Consider the following 25,502-nt stretch of genomic DNA (forward strand, 5'->3'; position numbering starts at 1 on the left):
GTATAAAAGGAGACAAACTTATCGTACCCAGCGGTGCAGATGGGGGATGGGTACTGATTGCCAAGGGTTGCTGGAGAGGCCCGGGTCCGTGCCCCACCCTTACCTGTTAGACAGCCGCAGCCTCTCTCCCCAGCCCAGTACACGCTGCTGTATGCTGGACTATCGTGGGTCCACTCCAGGGAGGAGTGCAGCACTCCACTCCACTGAGTGCAGCAGTCTCCTCTGCCTGCAGGTGACTTTAGCTATCGTACTGTTTGCCACCCCCCTTGCACCTTCCCCTCTGGACCAGGCTGAGTGGCTCACGGCATCCCCACTGTTCAGGTTGGCACCAAGTACGTTTTTGTTAGAGATGAGCGTGTTTGGTTTTACCCGGATTTACTTGTTTCTCAAAACGGCATCTTATTGGCTCACAGATGTCTCGTTTTGGATAGCCAATAAGATGCCGTTTTGAGAACCGAATAAATCCGAGTAAAACACAAACCCGCTCATCTCTAGTTTTTTTTTGCATTTATTTAAAGGGGGGCATGGCCACACCCCCATTATCAGGCCACTCCCCTTCCCCGGTTTTACCGGGCCCCAGCAATCTTTCTACAACCCTGACCGTATACAGCCACTGGGATACGGTCAATAGGTCGACCACACTTAGGTCGACAGTCATTAGGTCGACCACTATTGGTCGACATGCATAAGGTCGACTTGGTCACTAGGTCAACATGTACTAGGTCGGCATGGAAAAAGGTCGACATGCATTTTCACATTTTCTTTTTCATTTTTTTTACTTTTTCATACTTTACGATCCACGTGGACGATTGGGAATAGTAACCTGTGCCGAGCGCAGCTAATGACCATGTCGACCAATAGTGGTCGACCTAATGACCCATACCCCAGCCACTTTACTGCAAGTTTAAATGTTTTGATCAAAATATGAACAAAATCTCCATGTTTTTATTTGCTATACGCACTGTGCAAATGTGTCTGTAATTCGTCTCCCATATTGATAGCTGCACACCCAGAAATAGCTTTAACTTTCATCATACTGTATATTTTGCAAACGGATTTCAGAATACAATTGACAGGAAAATTCGGAAACACCTTTAGTGGAGCATAGGGTCGAGTCTATAAGGCTTGGAAACAGACTGATTTGTTTCACTTGCAGCTAAACCACTCAGGTTATACCTGCTTGCCACTTACAGTAGGTTAGTCGGGAACTTTCTTTAGTAAAACTACATTTGCTTCACCTGTAGCTGAACCCCTAAGGTTTGCATGCACTGTGATGTCAGAAAAAACATGGGCACACTGGTAGCTGTTAGGTCCACTGTACCTACACTTTGTTAGCAAGGGCCCAGTGGTATCAGAAGTATATATACATAGTCAATTTTGTAATTTAAAAAAAATCTTATACCGCTTTCAGACATATGTCGGGGCTCTGGACACGGGTTGGATCCTGGCCCCTGCTCAGTACCCCCTTTCACACAAGAGATGACATTTCTGGGGTAAGCATTTGGACCTGGGACTTAGCCGGCTTAACCCAGATACTTTCTCTGTGTGAAAGGGTCGACTAAGGTTGCTACCAGGATTGAAGTCCCGGCACTTTTGACCTGGGTGTTCATTTTCACACAGAGAAAGTACCCAGGTTGAGTTGGCTTGCCCCGGCAAATTCCTGGGTACAAATCTCTGTGTGAAACCTGGGTCCTTTCTCTGTGTGAATGGGGTATTAATGATTTGTTTGGTACACGCATGAGAAGAATGAGCTGCCTGCTAGTACCTTTATAAAAGTATAGCTGAATACCTGTGTTTCGCTATGGAATTTCAGGTATAATGCCAATCTTTGTCAGGCCGCACCTCCAGGCGGGCCATCCCTGGATTGATGCTGTCAAAAGGCTGGCGCTGAGGAGAATAATCCGCCTCCTTCTCTGCCCCATCCCGCCTCTGATGCTGCCCTGCTCAGTGCTGTAAATGATGGGGCGACAGGTCAAGCTCCGTTCGCTGTATGTTAAATATGTAAGGTTTGCAGGGATAGGCTGACTCTATTCCAAAGGGCCCTAGGTCTCATTGCTTAGCTTCTCGCTCTCCTTAGGATTCCTCCTTTGAGGTAAAAAGGTAAAGATTTTTGCATAACACTTAAGGTCACTGGGAGAGCTGTCGGTACCATTTACACAGCAGATAAGCAGTTGCTGACTATCAAGCTTTCCTTTAATGCATTTAAGAGTCAAAATATGTATGTCTCCTTTCCTCCTATTGCTCTCTGAGAGGTTCAGCAATGTTTAGTTCAAGTGACAGGTTCACCTCTAATAACTGAGACACTATGCTCTCCTGACTGGAAATAGACTGGTTAAGTACTTAAAAAGCAAATACCACTGACTCATCACAAAATCTCCTGAACCATAAGACTGCACTTCCTTGCCAGTGGCAGTTGCATAGCAGTCCATTATTCAAATAGAGGAGCCACACCCAGCGATGTTTGACAGTAATTAGGGATGGCAGTTGATGTGGCTCCCCTATTTGAATAATGGACTGCTGTGCAACTGCCACTGGCAAGGAAGTCAAGGAACAGAGCATTCTGGCCCTTCCCCTCTGTGACTTGTCACCATGCATTCTATAAAGCACCAGCTGGGTGGGCTGTCTTAACTCTCCTCTGTGAGGAGGAAATTCCCAATAATCATCTCACCCCTTTTAACTCCTTTGTGGAAAGTGAAAGTATAAGATACTCTACAGTAGCCTGCAAACCAGGAAACACCAGTATCAGTCTCTCTTCTATGAGAACCGGATGCTCCATCATAGTGCGTATGCATGGTTTGGTGCTTGCATCCAACTCAGAATCAGAACCATAGTGTTCACTTCAGATATCTGGCTCCAAACATGAGTGCAGTCTAATAATTCTCTACCCTACAGTCCCCACCATAGCCTTGAATTCAGTGCTACTTGTTGCTGACAGTGCTTCCAGTACATAGCTCGGGTGGTATTCATGTGACCGCCGGTCAGCTGACCGACAGTCACATGACCTCCTCCACCAGCCCGACCGGTCACTGTCCCGATGGTCGGCTTGCCGACCAACAGGGACTATTTCCACTCGTGGGTGTCCACGACACCCATAGAGTGGGAATAGAACCCGTGGCGACCGCAGGTCGCCACCGAGCCCGCAGCGTGGCGAGCGCAGCGTGCCCGCAAGGGGCTTGCTGCACTCGCCCCTCCCCGCCGGGATCCCGGCGTCGGTATGCTGCCGGGATCCCGGCGTCGGTAAGCTGACCGGCGGTCAGCCGTACTACACCCCATAGCTCTAAGAGATGGAGACTGATTGGTTGCTGCTATGGGCACATGTCCTCCTTAGAAGGTTTGATGTATCTGTCCCTCAATGAGGAATTCAAAGCTCCTGCACAGGAAGTGAAGTTTGTCTTGAATGCAGCATCTAATTGGATAAGTACTGTGGCCAATCGAAATGGGTTTCAGATACACTATGCATATAGCACAGTGAATATCCAAGCCCAGGCTTGTTGGAGAGGCCCAGGTCAACTACCAAGGAGGATATATGTCCCACTGTGAAGCCACCAGCGTCCTCTGGTGCAGCAAGCGAAGCATGCCACACAATCCACACATACTATTTTGTTCTCATTTGTATGAGTGGGAAGTGGCCACGCCAACCTCTGCAGTGTCTCAGTAGGAGGCCGTGGTCTGACATACTATTAAAGCCTTGGATAGGAGGAAGCAGAGATAGTACATGTGGATAGCTTTATACTATAACATATATACATTCACTTGTGACAGGCACAATGAAGCACAGACTTCCCTTGTTTTCCATTACTGTCCCTTTAATAGACATGAGTTTATGATCGGAATGTAGAGGACTCCCTGAGAATACACATAATAGCTGGCAGAAATGTACGGTATGGTTCCAATTATTTGTTCATGTAATCATTTTCATTTTATCCCCATGGATAGTATAGCCTTATTGCTAAATACTTGTTATGCAAATCCACCAGCAAAATTATACCAGAATTGTAGCATAGTGTGGTAAGTACATAAATATGCAATGTGTATAGTGTGTACTACAAATAGGATATTATTTTATATTATCAATATTGTGTATATGCAAGTGATATTAACAGTGTATCTAACATATATTACTAATTCAAAATATCATTACAAAGCAATTATTTACATCTGTACACATACAGACAGCAATGTGGAAACTTTATCACACCAGCAGTTGCTGCACTACACGATATCTTCAGCTGACGGAGCATTCTGGGACTTGCAGTACGGTTCATGGCGTGGCAAAGGAAGCTAGCTCCTGAAATAAGGGTTTTATCTCAATAAGGCAGTTTCTGTGTAACACCATTCAAAGACTTGTCCTGTTTCTACTGCATTAAGCAATCTCCAGCCCTGTTCATGTCTTCTCCCTCAGTGGGAATGCGCTGTTTCTCAATCTCCACCTGAGGTAAAAACAGAAGATGAAGATTCAGGTAAGAAAACGGGAGACAGATGTAGCTGGTCCAGGGAGAGACAGAGTGGACATTTTCAGAAGAAAGGTCAGGGCGATATCAGAACAACGGAGAGACACGTATGGTATATTGGGGGTCATTCCGAGTTGTTCGCTCGTTGCTGATTTTCGCAATGGAGCGATTAAGGCGAAAATGCGCATGCGCATGGTACGCAGTGCGCATGCACTAAGTATTTTAACACAAAACTTAGTAGATTTACTCACGTCCGAACGAAGAATTTTCATTGTTGAAGTGATCGGAGTGTGATTGACAGGAAGTGGGCGTTTCTGGGCGGAAACTGACTGTTTTCTGGGAGTGTGCGGAAAAACGCAGGCGTGCCAGGATAAAACGCGGGAATGTCTGGAGAAACGGGGGAGTGGCTGGCCGAACGCAGGGCGTGTTTGTGACGTCAAACCAGGAACGAAACGGGCTGAGCTGATCGCAATGTAGGAGTAAGTCTCGAGCTACTCAGAAACTGCTAAGAATTTTCTATTCGCAATTCTGCTAATCTTTCGTTCGCAATTCTGCTATGCTTAGATACACTCCCAGAGGGCGGCGGCCTAGTGTGTGCAATGCTGCTAAAATCTGCTAGTGAGCGAACAACTCGGAATGACCCCCATTGAGGGAGATATATCAACATGAAGAGAGATAAGGCAGCCAAGCTTCTGTCATTTTTGTAGCACAGCCTGTAAAGTGATGTTGTATCTCATAGGCCACAGGTTCTCAAACTCGGTCCTCAGGACCCCAAACAGTACACGTTTTCCAGGTCTCCTCACTGAATCACAAGGGAAATAATAAAGTCCACCTGTGGATCTTTTAAAATGTGTCAAAGAGTAATGAGTACACCAGTGCACCCGCTGGGTGACCTGGAAAACACAACCTGTTTGCGGTCCTGAGAACTGAGTTTGAGAACCACTGTCATAGACTATCCCAGACTTTGCACGCAACTTCAGTATCAGCAGGTGCGGCAAGCCTTTTGGTGAGTGTAGAACAATAAAAGCTATTGGTCCATGTAGTTACTAACCCCCCCCCCCCCTCCCCCCACACACACACACACACACACACACACACACAATCTGACGCTGATCACAAATTGGGGTAGAGCTCCATCTGCCTCCACATAATCACCACCACAGGCCTGGGTAATCTGTCCAGGTTGGGTATAGGATGCTGGCAGCTGGGATCCCGGCGGTTAGCATACCAACGCCGGGATCCTGCCCACTAGAATGCCGGCAGGGGGGCGAGCGGAACTAAGCCCCTTGCAGGCTCGCTGCGCTCACCATGCTGTGCGCTCAGTGGCTCGCTACACTCGCCACAGCTTCTATTCCCGTTCTATGGGCGGGAATAGTCCATGCTCGCCAGGATTCCGGCTGGTAGCAGTGGTCGGGATTCTGGCATCTGTATTCTGATTGCCGGGATTCCGACTGCCGGCAATGTAACTACATCCCCTCTGTCCACCTCTAAGTGCCCCTATTTTATACATCGGCAGTGGCCACGGAATCTACATATCCACGACAGGGACCAGCCACGTCTCCCGAACTCCACACTCACTTCCCCACTAAGAATCAAGGGCAATATTTTTCTTGCCACCCCCTGACCCCCAGTAGCTGTACAGAAATGGCAGTCGCCAGTAGCAGTATTAATATTGATATCTGATAATGCTTCTGCCTTCCAGCAGCCACACACACTGTCTCCACCACTACTACATTGTTATTCCACTACCTATTACATCAGTTGTTCCCTACTTATTGCATCAGTTGTTCCCTTCCTATTGCATCAGTTGTTCCCTACCTATTGCATCAGTTTTCCCTACCTATTGCATCAGTTGGTCCCTACCTATTGCATCAGTCGTTCCCTGGCTATTACATCAGTCGTTCCCTACCTATTCCGTCATTCTCTACCTATTACATCAGTTTTTCCCTTCCTATTGCATCAGTCGTTCCCTACCTATTGCACCAGTTTTCCCTACCTATTGCATCAGTCGTTCCCTACCTATTACATCAGTTGTTCCCTACCTATTGCATCAGTTGTTCCCTACCTATTGCATCAGTCATTCCCTACCTATTACATCAGTTGTTCCCTACCTATTACATCAGTCGTTCCCAACCTATAACATCAGTCGTTCCCTACCTATTGCATCAGTCGTTCCCAACCTATTGCATCAGTCGTTCCCTACCTATTACACCAGTCGTTCCCTACCTATTGCATCAGTTGTTTCCTAACTATTACATCAGTTGTTCCCTAATTGCATCACTTGTTCCCTACCTATTGCATCAGTCGGTCCCTACCTATTACATCAGTTGTTCCCTAACTATTACATCAGTTGTTCCCTAATTGCATCACTTGTTCCCTACCTATTGCATCAGTTGTTCCCTACCTATTGCATCAGTTGTTCCCTACCTATTACATCAGTCGTTCCCTAACTATTGCATCAGTCGTTCCCTGCCTATTGCATCAGTCGGTCCCTACCTATTGCATCAGTCGGTCCCTACCTATTACATCAGTCGTTCCCTATCTATTGCATCAGTCGTTCCCTACCTATTGCATCAGTCGTTCCCTACCTATTACACCAGTCGTTCCCTACCTATTACACCAGTCGTTCCCTACCTACTGCATCAGTTGTTTCCTACCTATTACATCAGTTGTTCCCTAACTATTACATCAGTTGTTCCCTAATTGCATCAGTTGTTCCCTACCTATTGCATCAGTTGTTCCCTACCTATTACATCAGTCGTTTCCTACCTTTTGCATCAGTCATTCTCTACCTATTACATCAGTTTTTTCCTTCCTATTGCATCAGTTGTTTCCTACCTATTACATCAGTCGTTCCCTACCTATTACATCAGTCGGTCCCTACCTATTGCATCAGTCATTCTCTACCTATTACATCAGTTTTTCCCTTCCTATTGCATCAGTTGTTTCCTACCTATTACATCAGTTGTTCCCTACCTATTGCATCAGTTGTTCCCTACCTATTACATCAGTCGTTCCCAATCCCTACCTATTGCATCAGTCGTTCCCTACCTATTATATCAGTCGTTCCCTACCTATTACATCAGTCATTCCCTGCCTATTACATCAGTCGGTCCCTACCTATTACATCAGTCATTCCTATTGCATCAGTCGTTTCCCTACCTATTGCATCAGTTGTTCCCTACTTATTACATCAGTTGTTCCCTATTACATCAGTTGTTCCCTATCTATTACATCAGTTGTTCCCTAATTGCATCAGTTGTTCCCTACCTATTACATCAGTTGTTCCCTACCTATTACATCAGTCGTTCCCTACCTATTACATCAGTCGTTCCCTAACTATTACATCAGTCATTCCTATTGCATCAGTCGTTTCCCTACCTATTGCATCAGTTGTTCCCTACCTACTGCATCAGTCGTTTCCCTACCTATTGCATCAGTTTTTCCCTATCTATTGCATCAGTCGTTCCCTGCCTATTACATCAGTCGTTCCCTACCTATTGCATCAGTCATTCTCTACCTATTACATCAGTTTTTCCCTTCCTATTGCATCAGTTGTTTCCTACCTATTACATCAGTTGTTCCCTACCTATTGCATCAGTTACCTATTACATCAGTCGTTCCCAATCCCTACCTATTACATCAGTCGGTCCCTACCTATTACATCAGTCATTCCTATTGCATCAGTCGTTCCCTACCTATTGCATCAGTCGTTCCCTACCTATTGCATCAGTCGTTCCCTACCTATTCCATCAGTCGTTCCCTACCTATTGCATCAGTCGTTCCCTACCTATTACATCAGTTGTTCCCTATCTATTACATCAGTTGTTCCCTAATTGCATCACTTGTTCCCTACCTATTGCATCACTTGTTCCCTACCTATTGCATCAGTTATTCCCTACCTATTGCATCAGTCGTTCCCTAACTATTGCATCAGTCGTTCCCTACCTATTACATCATCAGTTGCTCCCTACCTATTACATTGGTTGTTCCCTAATTGCATCAATTGTTCCCTACCTATTGCATCAGTCATTCCCTACCTATTACATCAGTCGTTCCCTACCTATAACATCAGTCGTTCCCTACCTATTACACCCATTGTTCCCTACCTATTGCATCAGTTGTTTCCTACCTATTATATCAGTTGTTCCCTAACTATTACAGCAGTTGTTCCCTAATTGCATCACTTGTTCCCTACCTATTGCATCAGTCGTTCCCTACCTATTACATCAGTCGTTCCCTAACTATTACATCAGTAGTTCTCTGCCTATTGCATCAGTCGGTCCCTACCTATTACATCAGTCATTCCCTGCCTATTACATCAGTTTTTCCCTTCCTATTGCATCAGTTGTTTCCTACCTATTACATCAGTTGTTCCCTACCTATTGCATCAGTTGTTCCCTACCTATTACATCAGTCATTCCCAATCCCTACCTATTGCATCAGTTGTTCCCTAGCTATTATATCAGTCGTTCCCTACCTATTGCATCAGTCATTCTCTACCTATTACATCAGTTTTTCCCTTCCTATTGCATCAGTTGTTTCCTACCTATTACATCAGTTGTTCCCTACCTATTGCATCAGTTGTTCCCTACCTATTACATCAGTAGTTCCCAATCCCTACCTATTACATCAGTCGGTCTCTACCTATTACATCAGTCATTCCTATTGCATCAGTCGTTCCCTACCTATTGCATCAGTCGTTCCCTACCTATTAAATCAGTCGTTCCCTACCTATTGCATCAGTCGTTCCCTACCTATTACATCAGTTGTTCCCTATCTATTACATCAGTTGTTCCCTAATTGCATCACTTGTTCCCTACCTATTGCATCACTTGTTCCCTACCTATTGCATCAGTTGTTCCCTACCTATTGCATCAGTCGTTCCCTACCTATTGCATCAGTCGTTCCCTACCTATTACATCATCAGTTGCTCCCTACCTATTACATTGGTTGTTCCCTAATTGCATCAATTGTTCCCTACCTATTGCATCAGTCATTCCCTACCTATTACATCAGTCGTTCCCTACCTATAACATCAGTCGTTCCCTACCTATTGCATCAGTCGTTCACTACCTATTACACCAATTGTTCCCTACCTATTGCATCAGTTGTTTCCTACCTATTATATCAGTTGTTCCCTAACTATTACAGCAGTTGTTCCCTAATTGCATCACTTGTTCCCTACCTATTGCATCAGTCGTTCTCTACCTATTACATCAGTCGTTCCCTAACTATTACATCAGTAGTTCTCTGCCTATTACATCAGTCGGTCCCTACCTATTACATCAGTTGTTCCCTACCTATTGCATCAGTCGTTCCCTGCCTATTACATCAGTCGTTCCCTACCTATTGCATCAGTCGTTCCCTACCTATTGCATCAGTTGTTCCCTACCTATTGCATCAGTCGTTCCCTACCTATTACATCAGTTGTTCCCTACCTATTGCATCAGTTGTTCCCTACCTATTACATCAGTTGTTCCCTACCTATTTCATCAGTCGTTCCCCACCTATTGCATCAGTCATTCCCTTCCTATTGCATCAGTTGTTCCCTACTTATTACACCAGTCGTTCCCTACCTATTGCATCACTTGTTTCCTAACTATTACATCAGTCGGTCCCTACCTATTACATCAGTAGGTCCCTACCTACTACATCAGTCGGTCCCTACCTATTGCATCAGTCGGTCCCTACCTATTACATCAGTCGGTCCCTACCTATTACATCAGTCGTTCCCTACCTATTGCATCACTTGTTTCCTAACTATTACATCAGTCGGTCCCTACCTATTACATCAGTCGGTCCCTACCTATTACATCAGTCGGTCCCTACCTACTACATCAGTCGGTCCCTACCTATTGCATCAGTCGGTCCCTACCTATTACATCAGTCGGTCCCTACTTATTACACCAGTCGTTCCCTACCTATTGCATCACTTGTTTCCTGACTATTACATCAGTCGGTCCCTACCTATTACATCAGTCGGTCCCTACCTACTACATCAGTCGGTCCCTACCTACTACATCAGTCGGTCCCTACCTATTGCATCAGTCGGTCCCTACCTATTACATCAGTCGGTCCCTACCTATTGCATCAGTCATTCTCTACCCATTACATCAGTTTTTCCCTTCCTGTTACATCAGTCGGTCCCTACCTATTACATCAGTCGTTCCCTACCTATTACATCAGTTGGTCCCTACCTATTACATCAGTCGTTCCCTGCCAATTACATCAGTCGGTCCCTACCTATTACATCAGTCGTTCCCTACCTATTACATCAGTCGTTCCCTACCTATTACATCAGTCGTTCCCTACCTATGACATCAGTCGGTCCTTACCTATTACATCAGTTGTTCCCTACCTATTACATCAGTCGGTCCCTACCTATTGCATCAGTCATTCCCTGCCTATTACATCAGTCGTTCCCTGCCTATTACATCAGTTGTTCCCAATCCCTACCTATTGCATCAGTTGTTCCCTACCTATTATATCAGTCGTTCCCTACCTATTACATCAGTCATTCCCTACCTATTACATCATCAGTCATTCTCTACCCATTACATCAGTTTTTCCCTTCCTATTGCATCAGTTGTTCCCTACCTATTACATCAGTCGTTCCCTGCCTATTACATCAGTCGGTCCCTACCTATTACATCAGTCGGTCCCTACCTATTACATTAGTCGTTCCCTACCTATTACATCAGTCGGTCCCTACCTATTGCATCAGTCATTCCTATTGCATCAGTCGTTTCCCTACCTATTGCATCAGTTGTTCCCTATCTATTACATCAGTTGTTCCCTATCTATTACATCAGTTGTTCCCTAATTGCATCAGTCGTTCCCTGCCTATTACATCAATCGCTCCCTACCTATTACATCAGTCAGTCCCTACCTATTACATCAGTCGGTCCCTACCTATTGCATCAGTCGTTCCCTGCCTATTACATCAGTCGTTCCCTGCCTATTACATCAGTCGTTCCCAATCCCTACCTATTGCATCAGTCGTTCCCTACCTATTATATCAGTCGTTCCCTACCTATTACATCAGTCATTCCCTGCCTATTACATCAGTCGGTCCCTACCTATTACATCAGTCATTCCTATTGCATCAGTCGTTTCCCTACCTATTGCATCAGTTGTTCCCTACTTATTACATCAGTTGTTCCCTATTACATCAGTTGTTCCCTATCTATTACATCAGTTGTTCCCTAATTGCATCAATTGTTCCCTACCTATTACATCAGTTGTTCCCTACCTATTACATCAGTCGTTCCCTACCTATTACATCAGTCGTTCCCTAACTATTACATCAGTCATTCCTATTGCATCAGTCATTTCCCTACCTATTGCATCAGTTGTTCCCTACCTACTGCATCAGTCGTTTCCCTACTTATTGCATCAGTTGTTCCCTATCTATTGCATCAGTCGTTCCCTACCTATTACATCAGTTGTTCCCTATTTATTACATCAGTTGTTCCCTAATTGCATCAGTTGTTCCCTGCCTATTACATCAGTTGTTCCCTACCTATTGCATCAGTTGTTCCCTATTTATTACATCAGTTGTTCCCTAATTGCATCAGTTGTTCCCTATTTATTACATCAGTTGTTCCCTAATTGCATTAGTTGCTCCCTGCCTATTACATCAGTTGTTCCCTACCTATTGCATCAGTTGTTCCCTATTTATTACATCAGTTGTTCCCTATTTATTACATCAGTTGTTCCCTGCCTATTACATCAGTTGTTCCCTACCTATTGATAGTAACCTCAGTTGGGCAGCTCCATCTTTATCTTCTGTTTTATGTCATTATTTCCATATATACAGATTCTCAGAGAAATATTGGTAGATTGTATTACGGTTATTATTCTAACTATATTATAAGACTAGAGTTTCAGCTGGCTGTAATATTTATTTCTCGTTAGACACAAAAGGGTTAAGCATTAACATTTAATCACGTTTTAGGTCATCGTTAAGCAGCTTCAGCTGAATACTCAGACACCAGCAGTTTTGCTGAATGATATCATCTTTCCAGAAATGATGATTCAAGCAAGTTTATTGTCGTTGTTTCATTAAGTGAACTACAGTATGTTTTCCTAGCGCTCCCACTGTTATATTTTGTCTGACTAGACATCTCCTGTGCCACTCGCTGCATTTTGTATTATTAAGTCTTTAAATATTACCTTATGTGACTTGTGCATGCACACCTGTCAGCTGATAGTCTTCCCCTAACAATAACTATTATCTGATATATTATTTATATCATTGTAATATTCACAGAGCTTAGCTCATATTCTAGATCTATGGCCCTCATTCCGAGTTGATCGCTTGCTAGCTGCTTTTAGCAGCAGTGCAAACGCTATGCTGCCGCCCTCTGGGAGTGTATGTTAGCGTAGCAGAAGTGCGAACGAAAGAATCCCAGCACTGCTACAAAAAAAGATTGTGCAGTTTCAGAGTAGCTCGAGATCTACTCCTAGCTTGCGAACACTGCAGACTATTTAGACTGGTTAAGAACCCCCTGTGTAGCCTGACAGTCACTTTTACATCCATTGTGCACCTATTGTGACCACCATACCCATAAGCTATACATACACAGTATACAATAGGTTTTTAATATCTACCGGTAAATCCTTTTCTCATAGTCCATAAGGGGTATTGGGGGAATCTAGTACGATGGGGTATAGATGGGGTCCAAAGGAGCCAGTGCACTTTAAATTTCTTCAAGTGGGTGTGCTGGCTCCTCCCCTCTATGCCCCCTCCTACAAGCAGTTATAAGTAAAAACGTGCCCAAAGGAGAAAGGACATATATGAGAGAAGGAACATGATAACAGAAAAGATGGTGAGATTTAGACACCAGCACACCACTGACATACAACAACCAGCAACGGCTGGTAACATAACAGCAACAGCTGAACAGGTAATTATAGAACAAGAACCTGCAGAAGAGTCCACGCACTGAGGCCGGCGCCCCAATATCACTTATGGACTAAGAGAAAAGGATTTACCGGTAGGTATTAAAATCCTATTTCCTCTAACATCCATAAGGGATATTGGCGGAATCTAGTTCGATGGGGACGTTCCAAAGCTTCCAGAACGGGTGGGAACGTGCGGAGACTGCTGCAGCACTGCCTGCCCAAACTGGGTATCCTCTTTGGCCAGGGTATCAAATTTGTAGAACTTCACAAAAGTGTTCTTCCCTGACCAGGTAGCAACTCGGCATAGTTGCAAGGCCGAGACTCCACTGGCAGCCGCCCAAGAAGAGCCCACTGATCTTGTAGAGTGGGCCTTTAGAGACTTAGGAACAGGTAAGGCTGCCGACACATAGACCTGTTGGATAGTAAGCCTGATCCAACGAGCAAAGGACTGCTTGGAAGCAGGGCAACCCTTTTTCTGCGCATCATAGAGCACGAACAAGGAATCTGTTTTTCTGACCCGAGCTGTGCGCTTGACATAAATCTTCAAGGCTAGCACAGCAGCCAATGCCTCTGGAGGAGCAGAAGTGTCAGAACTGGACGGAATCACAATAGGTTGATTCAGATGAGACAACCTTCGTCAGAAACTGCTGTCTAGTCCGGAGCGACGCTCTGTCCTCGTAAAAGACCAAATACGGACTTTTACACGATAAGGCCCCCAATTCTGAAATATGTTGAGCAGAAGCCAGGGCCAGTAACATCACCATCTTCCACGTGAGGTACTTTTTCCTCTACCATCAGCAGAGGTTCAAACCAGGAGGACTGTAGAAATGCCAACACTTCATCCAAATCCCAGGGTGCCATAGGCGGCACAAAAGGTGGTTGTATGTGGAGTACCCCTTGCAAGAAGGTCTGAACTTCTGGCAACACTGCCAATGTCTTCTGGAAGAAAATGGAGAGGGATGAAATCTGGACCTTAATGGAACCCAGACGTAAGCACTTATCCACACCAGCCTGCAGGAAACGTAGGAAACGTCCCAAGTGAAACACTGCAGGTGGATACGTACGTTCCTCGCACCAAGAGACATATCTCCACCAGATATGATGATAGTGTTTTGACGTCACAGGTTTTCTGGCCTGAACCATGGTAGCAATAACCTTCTTGGAAAGGCCCTTGTGAGCTAAGATGTTCCGCTTAACCTCTATGCTGTCAAATGAAGTCGCCGTTAGTCCGGGTAGATGAACGGTCCTTGTTGAAGATCTCTTCGTAGTGGTAGAGGGCAAGGGTCTTCGACGGACAGGTCCAGAAGATCCACATACCACGCCCTCTGAGGCCAATCGAATTGCCTGGATACCTTGATTCCTGATTCTCTTTAGCACCCTTGGGAGCAATGGAATCAGAAAAAAACAGGTAGACTAGCCGGTACGGCCAAGGCGACGCAAGTGCGTCCACTGCCCTCGCCTGAGGGTCCCTGGTCCGTGAGCAATACCAGGGTAGTTTCTTGTTGAGCCGAGAAGCCATCATGTCTATTTGTGGACAACCCCAATGGTTGATGATCTGCTGGAACACCTGATGGTGGAGCCCCCACTCCCCCGGGTGGACATCGTGACGACTCAGGAAGTAAGCCTCCCAGTTGTCCACACCCGGAATGAAGATTGCTGACATTGCTCTTGCATTTCTTTCCACTCAGAGGAGTATTTTGGACACCTCTCGCATGCAGGCGCTGCTTTTTGTCCCTCCTTGTCGACTGATATATGCCACAGCTGTGGTGTTGTCCGACTGTACCTGGATCGCGTGATCTCTGAGCAGAGGAGAGACCTGAAGCAGAGCATTGTAGATTGCCTGAAGTTCAAGAATGTTGATTGGAAGGAGGGCTTCGTGGGCTGACCACTGTAAATGCCAAATTGTTTCCTTAAAAATATTTAAAATGCCCACTCTAATATATATTGTAAACGCCTGCACCTCTTATTACCATGTGCCATGAATGTGCGCTATACATAGCGAAACAATGCATCCCATAAGAGAAAACAATACACCCACACATTATCTAAGTTCCAAAGCTCATTGATGTATATATTTGTTATTAAAAGGATATGGATTCAATATATTACAGTGTACAGTATACACATAATTACATGATTACAATTTATACAGTAAGCAGTTAATACATACAGTTACAGGCCAGCATACAATACTATTATCTTTCTCATATAAATTTGTCTCTCCATATCACTCTCTCTCTCTCTCTCTGTAAAATCATGCAGGCACTCCATCAACGTCTCGGACAAAAACAGCAACTGCCTCCTGTGTGATCAGCAATGTGTTATCTAGTTTTTGGGGGAGGGGACTTTCTCATTCATGATGAGTCACTAGTCTATTTGTATATGCTCCACAGGTTCAGCCTTGAAGACATCCTAAGGGGCTGGCCTGAGCTTCCTGTCCACTACCTGTTTGGAATATCTATTGTTCTAATAAAAGTGATTTTACCTTTCATACATTTAATCATAACTATTTGTTGCAATGTCCTACAACTTAATAACAAGTATCAAATGAATCTACACATTAATCTGGTTGCTTAAATACCAAATATGGCAGGTGTATCTGGCTTCGTTCAAATAATACACATACATGACATTACTTCATTATATAATTTTAAATCATCATGATGTCTGGCGCTTGATATTATTATAATTATGTACTGTATGAAATAAGTGTCGAATCCATCTCTGTGGCATGTCCGTGTAAATGCGTGTGTTACAATATATTGCTGTGCTCGCTGCGCGTATTTGCAAGTATAGCGACTTATATGTGTGTAGAGTTTGTATGTTCTTTCTATGTAATATTTTTGACTTCGACAGTCCACCCTTTGGCAGTAAACAATAACTGCCATCAATTATTAACATAAGAAAAAATATTTCATACAATAATCGGTGACCTAGACACAAGTATGTATTCATTTCGCAAATCAGACACTTGACTATGGGGGTAATTCCAAGTTGATCGCAGCAGGAAAAATTTTAGCAGTTGGGCAAAACCATGTGCACTGCAGGGGGGGCAGATATAACATATGCAGAGAGAGTTAGATTTGGGTGGGTTATTTTGTTTCTGTGCAAGGTAAATACTGGCTGCTTTATTTTAACACTGCAATTTAGATTGCAGATTGAACTCACCACACCCAAATCTATCTCTCTCTGCACATGTTATATCTGCCTCCCCTGCAGTGCACATGGTTTTGACCAACTGCTAACAAAGTTCCTGCTGTGATCAACTCAGAATTACCCCCTATATTTGGGGAAGACAGGGAGGAGGACGAAACATCCTCTATATGCACTCAGCGGTCACGGGACCACTGGTTGGGTGTGGGACAACCTTCAACCTATAGAGTATGCTGGGACAGTGCTTTGGCCTATAATGTCTGATTTGCGACGAACATTTCACACATACATGTACCTACGTCTTTGTACACTGATGTTTGGATTCGATTGAGGTTCTGCTGGGTAGATGAAGAAGACACAAACAAATTGTGAAAGTGACATATAAAATTTTTATGATCTACATATTCCTATCATTTTCTGAACATTGTTTCCATTTCTGGAACGTATGCTAGGTCTGTTTAATAATTGAACAAGGGTTATAAGTAGTGTCCTTCCTAAATAACATAAACCTTCGGAGTTCGGGGAGAGCCACTCATAAACCTTTCTTCCACATATATTAATGAGCTCTTTATCTGCAATGTGTGAATAGCCATTGTCTGTTTGTTCCTGATTACCTCCGAACTCCATAACTACTAGACCTTTGATTTTTCTCTGATTTTAACAAACTGATCGGCTAATCTTGGGATCCTATAAGGAAATCACTCCTTCCTCCAGAACCAGTTCCAGTCCCACACTCGACTCCTCGTAAAAAAACCTCACAAAAATAGAATATCCTGAAAAAAAATGTTTGTCAGCGGGAAAGAGAGAAAAGAGAAATAGAACAAAACAACTCTTGTTCATAACAAATCAATTACAATGACTGGTCTTTCTGCAATCCTTTAGTACGCTCAGGTAGTGTTCAACAGTGCCGCCTCTCAGTCTTCACGGAACAGAGTCTCTGGTGATACTTTTGCGATCTCACTCCATTTACGAGTTCCTTCCGGACTACCGACTTTTCTACAATGGGAATCGTGGACCCAAGTCTCTCTCTCGACTACTTTCACTGGGATAGTGCTGTCAACAAAACTTGGTATGGTCCTTCCCACCTGTCTATTAGGCAACCTGAGCGTAAGAACAATCACACAGTCTCTTGGTTCACAATCAAGACAGTTAGTATTTGGCATACCAGCAATCAACAGTTTCAAGTTCTTTTGTCAAGTTCTCAAATGCTGGCTCATCTCAATAAGGTACTGTACTGTCACCTCATTGGTGTATTTCTGATCATTGTGCGGATCAATCATGACATGAGGTTGTCTTCCAAAAACAACCCCCAAAAAAAACACAAATACCAAAACCAAGACAAAAACAAATTTCGAAGAGGGTGATTAGTTGAGTGAAGAACTGGGAGTGGTTCCGATGCTACATAATACTAGTGGCAGTATCTATGATCACAATAGTACAATTTCAAGCTTTGCTCCTACTTCTAGGGGTACCATTATCTACACACAAATTTCTGCGCAATTTTTCTTTGCGGTAAACACAGCAGCATCCGTGGCGGCAGGAAATGCCTCTACCCAGTTTGAGAAAACATCAGTGCACACCAATACATACAATAATTCCTAAAGGGTGTTAACTGTACGAAGTCGATTTGTATTTCCTGAAAAGATCCGTCTGCAGGAGGGATATGGGATGGCTCTGTTGGTATTGCTTTACCAATATTCTTCCTCAAGCAAGCAAGACAGGTCATTGCTCTCTTACCTGCATGAGAATAGAATCCTGGCGCACACCAGTAGGCTCTCATCAGCCTGCACATACCCTCTTTGCCTAGATGAGTCAGACCGTGTGCCACCTCAGCTAGACTTGGAAGGTATGCTCTGGGGGCTACTGGCTTACCGTGTCCACCTGTCCACAGTCCTGAGGACTCCTGGCCATACCCCTTTGTCCTCCAGACTGCCTTTTCCTGTAGGGAACACAAATTTTTCATTTTAATTTACTATCGTGTGTTTGCAATGTAGAGTACCATGAGCATAACTCAAAAAAAAAAAACATCTCTAGAGGAGAGAAGGAAAAAGAAAATGAAAAAGAAAATGTCAGGTTTGCCATTCACCAACAGGCATATCAGTGTCTATACAAAATTTCCCTTCACCAGTATTCCCATTCTCCACCCTTTGTGCATGACAAGGCACACAGCATTTTAATTTACTATCGTGTGTTTGCAATGTAAAGTACCATGAACATAACTAAAAAAAAAACCATCTCTAGAGGAGAGAAGGAAGAAGAAAATGAAAAAGAAAATGTCAGGTTTACCATTCACCAACAGGCATATTAGTGGCTATACAAAATTTCCCTTCACCAGTATTCCCATTCTCCACCCTTTGTTAATGACAAGGCACACTGCATTTTAATTTACTATCGTGTGTTTGCAATGTAGAGTACCATGAGCATAACTCAAAAAAAACAAAACAAAACCATCTCTAGAGGAGAGAAGGAAGAAGAAAATGAAAAAGAAAATGTCAGGTTTGCCATTCACCAACAGGCATATCAGTGTCTATACAAAATTTCCCTTCACCAGTATTCCCATTCTCCACCCTTTGTGCCTTACAAGGCACACTGCAGTAATACTGGTGTTATCGTGCTGTTGAGATATACTGGGTTTGGGCAGAACTCTGAAGGACCTATGCATGTGGAGTTTGAACTGTAATTGGGTCCATGTATTGTACCACCCTGTGTGAACGCAAAAGATGAAGAGGAAACTGTAGAGAAACAGAACAGAGGTTGGTGACAGATGAGTTTGTAGAGGTGAAGAAGATTTTATAAAAATTTGACAACTGGATTGGGCACTACAGGGAAGTGATTCTCTACTTGGTCTACTCCCCTTAAAAAAATTCTGTGTTTATCGTATCGCTATTGGGACTATCCCAGCCATCAATCCAGTGTCCTGTCCATACTAAGTTCATAGGGAACCCGGTATCTGTGAGATAATTTCCTCTACCTGTGATGGACATGCATCTAGAACAGTAGAATGCGACATTAGTCTTCGTGGGTGTCTAACATACTTTGTACTTCCTGAGCGGGAGCACAGTATATGTATATCATATCTAACAAAATTAAGTTAATCAGGGGCCATTTCTGCTAGGAAAAAGAAGCAAAAGTTTAGAGGCCCCATCTTAACCCCAGCAAGTTTTGTCAAAGGGTAATGTTGCATTTATTTTGTTCTTCCCATTAGCCGAATCTGTGTTTTCTATATGGCTTATGATTCCTTACTATATGTCCCTTGGTCCCGTCTATGTGTTTAATAATGTGGCTTGTGTTTTCTGTCTAGGGGGTCTATATTGACTATGTGTCCTACTACTCCTACAATCTCTAGCAAAATGCCCTTCCTTCCTACAAATGTAACATATTATTAACCATTAGGGATCTGGGGTTTGGACTGATGGGTCTTTCCTGTATGTGCCAGTATACTTACCGCCCTCAACCTCTCCACCTGTTGTTCTCTGCGCCTAGCACTATTCTTGTGATGTTCAATAGCACACTATCTAAGATTAGCTGCTGTGACCCCTTTCCAATTTTGCAAAGAAGTCTGCACCCTGACCCTCAATGCCTTATTGAGCCCGTCCATTAGCACAGAGACAGCCACCTCCCATTTGCCGAATTAGTGTTTACCAGTGGTCTTATCCAGATGGAGAGTTTTCTATTACTGCAAAAGACAAAAAAAAAAAAAAACAAGTTTAACAAGCTTCTAGGTCATGCGAAGTATTCATTCAATCCTTCTCATCCCGTATTAAGGGTCTGTACATGGTCCAACAAACATTTCCGAGCTCATCTTGACTAGGGGCATTACTAGGAATGAATACTTCTTATATGGTGACTGAAAGAAATACCCGGGGGTTACCTTGTCTCTGTCCGCTTTCCTACTGGCAAATACTAATGTGCGGACAGGTTTTTCTCCATTTCTGACGTTACTTTCTTGATTTTTTTATTTTTATTTTTGGGTTTTACTATATATGTACACGAATGATACCATACTTACCTGTTCCACTGGTCTCAGCCACTTCCCCCGCAGGCTACTGCTCTTCTTTTACCGGTTGGATACTCCTCTGGGTGCATGAGAAATGGCTGAAAACAATCAGAATGTTATGAGCCACGGCTGTGGCTCATTCCTGTTTTGCATTTTTGTTCTGTATTTTATGTTATACTTCTGTTTATGTTCCCCGTGGGTGTCATGGGGTGCTCGGAGCTCACCCTTAAGGAGGGGATACTGTTATGAACCACAGGTAGTGGTTCATTCCTATTTTATGTTTATAAAGTTGTCTTGCATGCCAGGATTTCCCGTTGCTCTGTTTTAGAATACTCTTGTCTGCTGCCGCTGGTGAGTCTGTGTAATTGCAGCTTGTTCCCATGTGTTCAGCCTCACCTGGCTGCTAATTGCATCTTGTCAGTTTAGAGTCATGCAACAGGGCAGCTGCATGGGATTATTAATTAGGCCTCTCTGTTATATGCTGGCTGTTTGCAATTCACAGATGCTGGTGATATTTCTTGGTTTTCAGTCTGCTTGAAGTCTGACCTGGTTCCTGCCAGTCCCTGAGCTCCTGTATAGCAGTGTCTGACTAGCTGCTTCCTGTGTTGATTCCTGTGTCAGTCCCTGTGTCGATTCCTGTGTCTGATCCCGTGCCCTGCTGTGAGGTGTTCCTGCCCTGAGGTCCAGTGGCTTTGCCTATCCCTGGTCTAGTTCCTGGTTTCCTGGTGTCCACCGGTCTGTCGTTTGGGATTCTGCCTGTCCTCCAGTTCTGAGAGTGTGTGTCGGCATCATTGAGGGTTCCTGTCCGTTTGCCAGTATTCGTACCAGTTCCGTGAGTAGCGGCTCTGCCGCGTCCGTTGGCCTAGGCCGCTGTATTCCATTATTGTTTCTGTCCCTGGTGTTTTGCAGAGGGTTCTGCTTATGCTGTCACCGCCGGTACACAAAGGTATTGTGTCGGCGTGTGATCAGCATTTCCTTTGTTGTTATTTTCCTTTGGCGGTTTCTCTGCACATACTTTAGGTTTTTAGTTAGCTTGTAGCCCCTGGCCTGTTTGCTTAGTTAGAGGGCCTCTTGTTATCATCCTGTCTCGGATTTCCCTTTGTCTCTCACTAAGACCGGGGGGCATCGGAGTTGGGCATACTTAATCCGCCCTTCAAACGCGGCTGCCAAGGGCTCAAGAAACCATAGTCTCGCAAGGGATTTCTGACAGCATGGGTGAGACAACAGAGTTAGGGCGCCAGGGGCTATTCCCTTTCCATTCCCCTTTCCCAGCGTTACGTCCTGGTGCTCTGGACTCACTTCATGAACATCTCCCTTGTTCTGAGCACCAGGAACCTAACACAGGTCACCTTCTCCTCCTAAATAAAACTTCAACATTCATTAGTACATATATAGGTTACAGTCATATTTTTCCTATTTTTATTATTTTCTATAGTTTGTATGCTGGCCGTAACTGCTTCCACATCTACATATGGCGGTGTACTTGCATTCTCTTTTTTTTTAATTCCTACTTGTTTATTGTTGCTACAAGTTCAAACAGTTCTTATATTTCCATTCTTGTCTTATATGACTTTGGTTGCAATACCTTAGGATCAAACTCACCAACCCCTCTTGCTGCCACAGGTTTAAACACTTTGTATGTCTGACCCTTTGTTTTCTGGATTTTATCAGACATATTTTACTGCTTACATTCTGCAGTACCTCTGGTTCAAAGCTGCCCACCTTAGGGAATGGTACCCTATCTTTGTCAGTCATACGTACCCATTAGTCACAATAAACTTCAGCATGTGTACCATATTTCCCACACATAATAAACCTCGCTGACCCCTTGGGCCGCGGCTCTTCAGCCTGAACCCTGGCTAAACATCCCTTAGTTGCGCAACTGGCTCCCATAATTGTGGGCCTTTTCCCACAAACACCAAAATACTCAATATAAGGTGACGGTGAAAGTTCTCTGAGCGCTTTCACCCACTCTCGCCCACGTTGGTCAGTACTACCATACACTGTCGATAGCGAAGGCGATGTACCCAATTTAGGGCCCCTAATTGACCTATATTTACTGGAAGTTTTAAGGAGTAACTTACCCTTTCCAGTAAAGTATCTGTCGTTGGAGATTTTCCTGAGAGAGACCAGCGAAAACTCCCTATGCACTTTTTATACACAAATCACGCTTGCGTATGCTGTATACAGCGCTAATGATACTGCGATTTTACACAAAATCTCGTAAAAGGGGTATCAAGTTGCGCTATATATCGCACCCACAAACGCGCGGTCCAATCGCACAGCGTATAGGTACTTGTTACCTATCCGCCGAACGACCACTGGAATCGAATCACAAGCTGCGAAACCTCAGCCGGAGCGTATCAAAAAACTATATGGGTCACAATTCACAATTCCCTACCATGCTCCTGTGTAAGTCTCTTCACGACTTACGTATTCCAAATCTTATACTAACGTGAGTCAGCCGCCTCACGCCACCAAGCCTCCACTCACTTGGTGTACCGAACGACGGGATCCCGAATTCCGTGGTTCGAATCCACTCACTCCTACGTTCGCTCACTCAAATACACTTTGTTTTTCTGTACAGAAAATTTTAATTCATTCAGATTGGCAGCTTTACCCCCAGAGGCAATACAGTTTAAACAAAAGTTTTATACTAATCTGCTTTAGAAACCGGGTAGTTTTGTGCTATTGTAGCCTGGCTACTGTCCCACCTTTGAACTAAACGACACTATTGAGTAATTTGTACTTAGCGCCCGCACTCTTACGCACTTTGCGTAAACACGCGACCATGCGTGTCTCTTACCCTGCATGCGCAGTCCTGTACTTTGTCCGAGACACGTGTACAAAACCCTGCGTCCGCAATAAAACAAGTCACACAGCTCTATAAATGTGAACAATACTAATTACTATTGCCCACTAAACACAAATTGTTCTGTATAAACTTTTATGCAGACCTGCGTTTGTGTCTTTACACTTACTTCCTTAAAATACTGTTATTTAAAATTTACCTATATAGCAACAAATGTATCCGATTTCACACAGATCTATAATGAATGCAATAATCTATAATTTAAATTATATGATTCCGATTGGATAGCTATCTTGCAGAACATACACTGATATATATATATATATATATATACACATAATTATAATAATATTATATATATGTATCATTCACTGGCCTTCTATGTGACTCATTTACCCATTCAGTGCTTCTAATTTGCATATCAAAGCTATTTGCTTTTCACTGCTAAGAAAAAGCAGTTACACAGGTTAATTTGCATTTCAATGGCTATCCTATAGCAAACAGAGAGTTAACTAAATCCTGGGGGAAAAAAGAAGAAGAAAAAAAGTATTTTTTTTCTTTTCTTTTTTGTGTGTAATTTCTTACACCAAGCCAAGCATTTATCTCACCATTTACTCTCACTAGGCCCAATTGAAACTATTTGTAATTGACTATGGCATGGGTTAAATAAATGCATTGGTAACTCATAAATGGTGCTTGATGTGACCAAGGAAACTGATTGTTCTGAGCAGACGGAAAATCAGCTATTTAGAAAATGACCTTCCTAAAATGGCCACTGCTCCTCCCCCTTCCACATCCATGAGGTTTACACAAAATGGTGGACAGGCCATGTGGTTAGTCCAAAATGGAGGACAGACCATGCGGCTTCCTTTGTCACAAAGAAATCACACATTATACACGCACCAGAAGTTATTTTAGGCCTGAGTTTAAAAAAAACTATATCAAGGCTATGCAGCAACTTTTAAATGTACTTTTAAACCTACTTAACAGATAAACAATCCAATCTGAATCAAACACAATATGACTTATTTGAACTTTGTTTTCTAACAATAAAAATACATTTTAGCATTTTAAATATTATGAGAAACGCATTGTCCCTTGAAATTTCATATCATTGGCTTAGTGATATCACAACAATACACACGGATATGATTTTCTCAGCTTTACGATGCGTCCACCACAAGCTGATCGACCACAGTGTTGCGTTTATAATATACAGTGCATCATTAAGACCATGATATCCCGTAAGAGCCCTCATCTGTAAATGCCAAATTGTTTCCTTAAAAATATTTAAAATGCCCACTCTAATATATATTGTAAACGCCTGCACCTCTTATTACCATGTGCCATGAATGTGCGCTATACATAGCAAAACACTGCATCCCATAAGAGAAAACAATACACCCACACATTAACTGAGTACCAAAGCTCATTGATGTATATATTTGTTATTAAAAGGATATGGATTCAATAAATTACAATGTACAGTATACACATAATTACATGATTACAATTTATACAGTAAGCAGTTAATACATACAGTTACAGTTACAGGCCAGCATACAATACCATTATCTTTCTCATATAAATTTGTCTCTCCATATCACTCTCTCTCTCTGTAAAATCATGCAGGCACTCCATCATCGTCTCGGACAAAAACAGCAACTGCCTCCTGTGTGATCAGCAATGTGTTATCTAGTTTTTGGGGGAGGGGACTTTCTCATTCATGATGAGTCACTAGTCTATTTGTATATGCTTCACAGGTTCAGCCTTGAAGACATCCTAAGGGGCTGGCCTGAGCTTCCTGTCCACTACTTGTTTGGAATATCTATTGTTCTAATAAAAGTGATTTTACCTTTCATACATTTAATCATAACTATTTGTTGCAATGTCCTACAACTTAATAACAAGTATCAAATGAATCTACACATTAATCTGGTTGCTTAAATACCAAATATGACAGGTGTATCTGGCTTCGTTCAAATAATACACATACATGACATTACTTCATTATATAATTTTAAATTATCATGATGTCTGGTGCTTGATATTATTATAATTATGTACTGTATGAAATAAGTGTCGAATCCATCTCTGTGTCATGTCCGTGTAAATGCGTGTGTTACCATATATTGCTGTGCTCGCTGCGCGTATTTGCAAGTATAGCAACTTATATGTG

At 43.3% G+C, this 25,502-nt stretch overlaps 1 protein-coding gene across 4 annotated transcripts in view; it reads right to left on the reverse strand.

The window, feature by feature from the left end:
- Nucleotides 1-3,785: 3,785 nt before the first annotated feature.
- Nucleotides 3,786-25,502, reverse strand: part of STON1 (stonin 1) — a 242,663-nt gene continuing 220,946 nt past the window's right edge. For all 4 annotated transcript variants that reach the window (XM_063918690.1, XM_063918691.1, XM_063918689.1 and 1 more), the window contains one exon: nt 3,786-4,430. In XM_063918690.1, coding sequence (XP_063774760.1) covers nt 4,356-4,430 — 75 coding nt within the window. In that variant the 3' untranslated portion in view covers nt 3,786-4,355. The remainder of the gene's footprint in view (nt 4,431-25,502) is intronic.

The sequence above is a fragment of the Pseudophryne corroboree genome, chromosome 4 (assembly GCF_028390025.1).
Source record: "Pseudophryne corroboree isolate aPseCor3 chromosome 4, aPseCor3.hap2, whole genome shotgun sequence".
In the NCBI taxonomy this organism is placed as follows: Eukaryota; Metazoa; Chordata; class Amphibia; order Anura; family Myobatrachidae; genus Pseudophryne; species Pseudophryne corroboree.